General features: G+C 54.4%; 1 protein-coding gene across 1 annotated transcript; it reads left to right on the forward strand.

Moving 5' to 3' along the window:
* Window positions 1-3,876: 3,876 nt before the first annotated feature.
* LOC309604234 (olfactory receptor 14C36-like) lies at window positions 3,877-4,782 on the forward strand (the record flags this gene model as incomplete). The annotated part of the gene is made up of 1 exon (XM_082339164.1): window positions 3,877-4,782. A coding segment is annotated over one exon (906 nt), but the record flags the coding sequence as incomplete, so codon positions are not given.
* Window positions 4,783-7,513: the final 2,731 nt, after the last annotated feature.

Genomic DNA, 7,513 nt, shown 5'->3' on the forward strand with positions numbered 1-7,513 from the left:
TCTACACCGGCACAATGAAAATCATTGGCCTGATCCATGATTGTGACATCGAGGGGATGGTTAAAGGATGGGGGAGAGAAGAAGCAGCAGAGTTTGGGAGGGAATGCCCATGAGTGGAGACCCTGGTGTGATGTGCTTGGTATTCATGCACTGCCAGGCATCTCCTGGAAAGAGAAGGGAACAACCTTGCGTCAGAGCAGAGGTGCGCTTCAGTCATTGACCCAAAGGCACTGAATCTGCCTGAGATGCCCTGGGGGATGCCTGTCCCACAACTAGTCTGAATGGGGATGGCGTTCCTGTACAGGACCTGTGATGTCCATCTCAGCTGCAGAGCCCTGGCATCTCCCGTAGCACTACAGTCACGTATTTGTAAATTAAATTAAGATTCAGCTTCCTTGAATTAGCTTAGACAATTGGAGTGCAAGGGAGGCACTTGACAAAACTGACATTATACTCGAAGGACACGTAGAAAATGCAGTTGATGGTGAAGAGAAACAGAGCTCTCCCTATGCTGCATGACTCCATTTGGTCAGCTGAACACCTCTAGAGGCTGCCCTGTACGTAAGAAATATCTACAGGTTGAGTTGTCCTAAATATGGGCACCTGCTGTCATTCCACCTGGCCAAATTAATTTCCCATTGGCCTCCAAGAAGATGCCCCCAGATGCTGCCCTGTCTCTGTGAACTGCTCCTTTGGAGCTTGCAGTCTCCTGCACACATCTTGGACCACCTCTTGAACCCCAGATGTCGCCAGGTGTTTGTGTCTGAACAGCTCACTCCTGGTCTCCATCTTCATTAGCACCATGGGAGCTGAGACAAGGAGCTCACATGCAGGTGCCCATTTTGTGCCCACCGGAACTGAGGCAAGAGGAATCCCAGCTTCTGTGGGTCTGTGGTCTGCATAGGAGTGAGCTGAGAGCCCTTCCAGCCCCAGGACTACAGACCCAGGATGAGATGCCTCAGCTGACCCTGCTGAATCCCTTCCCTCAGCAGGGGTAAAGGAAATCCCTCCCTGTGACTGTCTGGGTGTCCTGTCTAATGCTGAGACAAGGCAAAGTGATTATAGGACCTAAACCTGACTCTGGAAAGAGTAGAAAGAAGTTTCTCTCCCCAGCTGAGGGAGGGAACATGAGTGATGCCTTCAGCCTGTTTCACAGCAGGTTCCCCTGGAGCCCCAGGGACACCTAGAGGGAGCCCAGAGGGGCAGAGAAAGTGGTGCCTTGGGCTGGGCCTCTGCTGCTGAGCTGGGCTGGGCTCCTGGGATGGAGGCAGCTCATGGCAAGTGGGCAGCACTGCAGAGAGACAGCTCTGCCCAGGAGCAGCTCCTCTGCAAAGGTCAGCAGGGCTGAGGGCACTGCCTGCAGGCATTGAGGAAGAGGAGCGAGGCAGAGAGAGTTTAAAGGCAGCCCAGAGTGGAAGGATGCTGAGAGCTCACCGGGAGAGAAATCTTCACAGACAGTAAGTCTCTGGCTGTGGGGCACTGTGTCTGCAGATCCTGGTGGGATCTCCTAAAGCTGGCGTGTGGCACAGGCCGCGAGATACGTAAGTACAACTCTCAGAGATTCTCTGGTGTACAGGAGGAGGATGTGCTCGAGAGCAGAGATTCCCTGCTGCACCATCAGAGGGACAGAACAGGACAGCTGTCTTCTCCTAGGGATGGCTGCAGGGGTGTGAAGGTGGGTGTGCAGCCAGGGGTGCCCAGGGCTGTCCTTCCGAGCAGGGTCCCTGCACCCCATGGCACTGTGTGCTGGGGCAGGGACTTTGCCGCCTGCCAGAGTCAGCACTCAGCCTGTCCGAAGAATTCACCATGGTGCTGCAGGGAGAAGCTGTGGGTGGAAGGAGCAGCCCCCAGCAAGGCAGGGCCCTTCTGCTGTTGAGAGGGTGCTGCATGGGTCAGGGCGGCTCACAGGTCCACATCACCCCCAGAATATTTCCAAGCGGATATCTCAAGGAGAAGATCAAGGCAGGGATTACTAGAAAGATAAGGAGCTTTCCTGAGTGTGTCTTTATAGTTTCCTGTTCCAGGAGGGTTGGGAGGGGGAGAGAAAACGATAAATGGAGAAGGAACTCTGAAGTTTCAATAAGTCACTGAGACTCCTGAACTGTGATTTTGAGTGATCAGTAGGTCTGTCAGAAGCCACGTAACGTGCCCTCAGCCACTGCTCTGCCTATGGACAGCACCAGCATCACCTCTGCTGGACCCCTCAGGGTTCTTCTGACCTGCCCTTCTCCACCTGCAAACAGGAACATGCACCCAGCCAGTGCCCTGCAAACAGGCAGGTTTCTGTGGGGCCAGGGTGAGTGCACAGAGGTTGGGAGGGGGTTTGTCACCACTTGCAGGGAAAAGCCATGGGACAGGGAAACACCTCCCAGGGTGAGGATCTCCAGGCAGCAGGGAGATGATCTGGGAATGAGACAAAACTAAAACCAGAAATGCTGTGGGAGGGAGAATTCAGAAACCTCCGTATCATCCCCTCCAATGCAGACCCCTTCCTCTGAGCAAGCCCCCTTGCCTCCTCTCCCACCCACCAAAGCCTCTGCCCTCAGGGCTGGGGGCTCCAAGGCGTGAACCACCTCCTCTGCAGCCAGAGCTCCAGCAGAGCCGTGGTGCAGCTCTGCAGCCACGGGCCCACTTCCCTCTGCAGAGCGCAGGGGCTGAGAGCAGCTGCCCGGCAATGGTGGTGTCTGGGAGGTGGCGTGCACAGCTGGGGAAGGGGAACACTGTCTGAGTGCCCCAATGCCTCTGCCCTGGCCTCTCTCGGCCACTGTATTTTCCCTTCTTTCTCCACTTGTCTGTGTGAGTGCTATTGTTATCTTGTTCTTGCTTCCAGGCTCTCTGGGGAGGTGGAGTTTCAGCTGCAGAGTCACACACTGATCTTGTGGGTCCTTTCATGCAGGTGTGTCCATGGCAACACATGTCCCAGCTTTCATCTCACCTGTGAGGCTGTGGGCAGTGCAGTCTGTGGGGCTGGGGAATGAGCTCAATCTCCCTCACTCAAATGCCATCATTAGGACACTTGGCTATTGCCTTGAGGATTCCTTCCAAGGTGTGAGCTTCCCTCCAGCATGCAAACATGTCCTATAACAACTTTGTGTTTTCTGGAAGCCCAATGGAGAAGATCAGAGATGCTACGACAGAGAACATGCTGATGGGTTTGTGCAAAGAGCCATGTGCGTCCTCGGCTAAAAGTGGGGTGCTGAGACCTGAGGAAAGGGTGAGACATTTAGTGGTCTGTACTGGATCCCTCTGTTCACAGCAGTGCTTGGTGGCTTTTCAGGGTAATATGGGAGTGTGATCACCCTCCAGCTCAGAAAGCTGCAAGCCCAGGGCAGCTGGGAGCCAGACCAGCTCCCCTCACTCTGCACTAAGCCACAGGTACTCCTCTTGCCTCGCAGGACTCCCTCTCTTCTCCCTGAGTGCAGCAGAAATGCTGAGGCTTTCTGACATCCAAGAACACTCCCCAGGGTGGGAGGGGAGCAGGAGCTGTCAAAAACCCCAACCTCTCAACCTGCCTTCTGCCACCTCAGTTCCTTATCATTGGGAGTGCAGATGCTGACAGCCCCTTCTGCACTAGGAGCGGTTTCATGAGACAAGGTCGAACACCAGGACTGGCCCCTGCCCCCACTCTTCCCATGAACCCACTGCTGCAGAGCAGGGCTGACCTCTCGGCAGCCAGCGGGCAGAGGCCCTGCTCCTCATGGCACATTAAGCCAACACCAACCAGGGCTCCAGCCGCAGAGCTGAAGGAAGCTCTCCTAGAACTGGAAAAGGGTGTCTGTGTGTATGAGAAATGGCTTTGATTTTGCTCAGATAAGTCTCCCCTGCCTTCTCACTTTCTTTTCCTCCTATGACAGTGTTCATGCCCAGAGGCAGCAGATGTCCAATAGCAGCTCCATCACCCAGTTCCTCCTCCTGGTGTTTGCAGACATGCGGGAGCTGCAGCTCTTGCACTTCTGGCTCTTCCTGGGCATCTACCTGGCTGCCCTCCTGGGCAACGGCCTCATCGTCACCACCATAGCCTGCAACCACCACCTCCACACCCCCATGTACTTCTTCCTCCTCAACCTCTCCCTCCTCGACCTGGGATCCACCTCCACCACTGTCCCCAAATCCATGGCCAATTCCCTCTGGAACACCAGGGCCATCTCCTACGCAGGATGTGCTGCCCAGCTCTTCCTGTTTTTCTTTTTGATTTCAGCAGAGTATTGTCCCCTCACCATCATGGCCTATGACTGCTACGTGGCCATCTGCAAACCCCTGCACTACGGGACCCTCCTGGGCAGCAGAGCTTCTGTCCACATGGCAGCAGCTGCCTGGGGCTCTGGGTTCCTCTGTGCTCTCCTGCACACAGCCAATACATTTTCACTCCCCCTCTGCCGAGGCAACGCTGTGGACCAGTTCTTCTGTGAAATCCCCCACATCCTCAAGCTCTCCTGCGCACACTCCTACCTCAGGGAGGTTGGGCTTATTGTGGTCAGTATCTTAGTAATATTCAGCTGTTTCGTTTTTATTGTGCTGTCCTACGTGCAGATCTTCAGGGCCGTGCTGAGGATCCCCTCTGAGCAGGGACGCCACAAAGCCTTTTCCACGTGCCTCCCTCACCTGGCCGTGGTTTCCCTGTTTGTCAGCACTGACATGTTTGCCTACCTGAAGCCTCCCTCCATCTCTTCTCCATCCCTGGACTTTGTGGTGTCATTTCTGTACTCGGTGGTGCCTCCAGCAGTGAACCCCCTCACCTACAGCATGAGGAACCAGCAGCTCAAGAGTGCAGTGTGGAAACTGGTAAGTCGATGTTCTTCTGGAGCAATAAACTTCCCATCATCTTCTGCCTAGCAGCTGGTCATGGTTTAATTGTGATAATGTTGTTATCCCCTTCCTAATTCACTGGTTCCTTTTTTTTTCCGAAGAAGTGGCTGTGTAAATGAGCAGCTCTGCTCTCTGTGTATTTAAACATAATAAAGGGCCATTCAATGACTTTTTTTTTCTTCCTGATATCCTTCCCCCAAGGCTTTTTTGGAGCTGCAGGGAGGAGCTGCAGGGACAGTTCCTGTGTGCATGGGTGGAGCAGAAAAGAGTCCCGGCATGGCAGCACTGCCAAGGAGCACCAGCACTTGGTCTTCCAGGGCTGTTCTCTTGCCACTTCCACACTTTCTTCCTGATCCCTTGCCTTGGTGTAAGGCTGGAGTACTATGGCAGCTTGGTGACAGTCGTGCTGTGTGGTCGTCCTGTGACCGCAGGCAGGGACAGGCAATGGGCACTTCCATGACAGAGCTGGCCTCCATAACAGCATTTCCATAAAGAAGGGTGACCTCCTCAAGGCAGTGCCTGAAGGCTTAGGTCTTCTTTCAGAGTTGCTGTCAAGAGCAAGCTCAAGAAAGTGCCCTGGTGAGGAAAACACCACTGAACAAGTGAAGCGTGTGAGTGTGCAGGGCTGGGGCACACAGCAGTGTCCCTCGCACAGCCAGGCCTCCAGGGACAGACTGGAAGGACCAGCAGAGCAGGGTCTGGTCTGTGCCCGTGTTTGCCTGACACCCTGGGCAAGGAGCCCCAGGGCAATGGCCACAGACCAGCCCCTTGCAACCACCATTCCCAGCACTGGCCTCTCACTCCAACTCAGGGAGGTTCTTTGTCCCTCCATGGAAGGACACCAAAGGAGTAGGTCAGACTTCCATGTTTGCATTGTACAGAGGAGACTGAAGCATGCACACCGTGTGTGTGTGGGGAGATGAATCCGAGTGAGCCCAAATGCCATCAGCTGTTCCTAGAGGTGCCGTGAAGGCCAGTGGGACAGACAGGGCCTCGAGGTCACTTCACTTTGAGAGTAATGTCCCCTGGGAAACCTCCTGAATGCAGCAGTGGGATGTGCTCCTGTGAACCGAGGTCCCTGTGTCCATTCCTCATGCCGAGGGGCATCTCAGACAGGTGCAGAGCAGGGCGATACACCACAGAGCTGAGGTGCCTCCCAGCCTCTGGCAGTGGCAGCAGGAGGCCAGAAAGTCATTGTGCCTGCTGCAGTGCCCTGCCTCCACACGTGCAAGGGAAGGGCTCGTGCCTCTGAACACCCCTGTGTGTAGGAGGAGTGCATGAGGCCAGCTGAGATATGGGCACCTCACAGGGCCCTGCCATTTCTGTGTGTGACTCCAGGAACAAACCCCACTGGCCCAGGGAGATTCATCTCACCCGCCTCGGACAGGCTCATTGCAAATGCTCCTGCTGGTCTCGTCACCCTTTCTGGATTGTGCCCTCAAAGGTGCCAGAGCCATCAGAGAGGTTCTGGGGTCCTTGGAAAAGGCAGACAACATCACCTCAGTCCCTGGGAAGGGGATGGGCCAAATACTGCTGCAGCCATTTCCAGGTACTTGAAGGACAAGAAAGGCATTGGCGAACCTGTGTGGGTAGGGGAAAGAAGGGGATGTTTTGATCCTGGACCTTAGCAAGGGTTTTGACATGGTTTCCCATAGTCTCTTTATAGCCGGATTGGTGATATCTGGACTGAAGAAGGGGGTGATGTAGTGGGTAGGAAGGTGGCTGGTGGATCCAGCCCAAATGTCAGCAGTGGTAGAGTCCTGCTGGTGGCCACTTCCCAGTGGCATCCCTCAGTGCAAGCACTGGGGCCAACACTGTTGACTGTCTCCATTAACTGCCTGGATAATGTGCCGGAGTGCCTTTTCATCTCCTTTGTGGATGATGCCAAACTGGGCAGACCCGTTCCGCAGCCTCATCTGGTTCACCGTGCCTTGAGCAGGATAGCTGGACAAGGTGATGTTCAGGGGTCTCTTCCAAGCTGAGTTATTCCAGGATTCAATGACTTTTTTCCTTGGAGAGCTTTTTGAAGACAGAAGAGAGAGAAGAAGAAGGAAAAACAGAGAGGCAGAAGTAGAGGCATAAAATGCACCAATATAAATATAGCAGTTCCTCTGAGGAACATTTCTCTACTCAAACCATTGGTAGGAACTCTATTAGATAAACATGATGAAACAAGCTTACTTTTATCTGCTCACTTACTGGGCCACAAAGAGAGTGATGGCTGGGTACAGTATCCTGTGGTCACTTGTGTCTCGGGAACTCATAATCCATTAGGAAGCCAATGGCTGTGAAGGGGGTTGTGAGGTCACTTCTGCCTCTGGAGGTGAGAGGCCAACAGGAGGAATGTGTCTGGGAAAGGCACTGTGAGGTCACTTCTTCCGGAAACCGCCGATAGGTCAGCCCTTGACTCATGGCTGGGATATGTGCTTCTAAACTCACCTCTGCCAGTGTCTCTGACAGGCCAGCAGAAGGCACCTGGTTGGCACATTGGCTGGGAGACCCCCTCTGCCGAAGGACCTAGGCTCAGTGCAGGAAGGGGGCTTGTATTTTGGCTGTCCTGTCTCTTCTGCCTGAGTACAGGATGGGACAGCAGCAGGCACGCAGCTCCGTCATGTCTATCCGAGAAGCAGAAAGGCTTGCAGCCTCACAAGGGGTGAGGTTACTTCTGTCTGTTCAGGTGAAGGGCTGCAAGAAGGCTGGTGGGTTT

This window comes from Platalea leucorodia (genome assembly GCF_965183815.1).
Source record: "Platalea leucorodia genome assembly, contig: HAP1_HAP1_SCAFFOLD_495, whole genome shotgun sequence".
NCBI lineage: Eukaryota > Metazoa > Chordata > Aves > Pelecaniformes > Threskiornithidae > Platalea > Platalea leucorodia.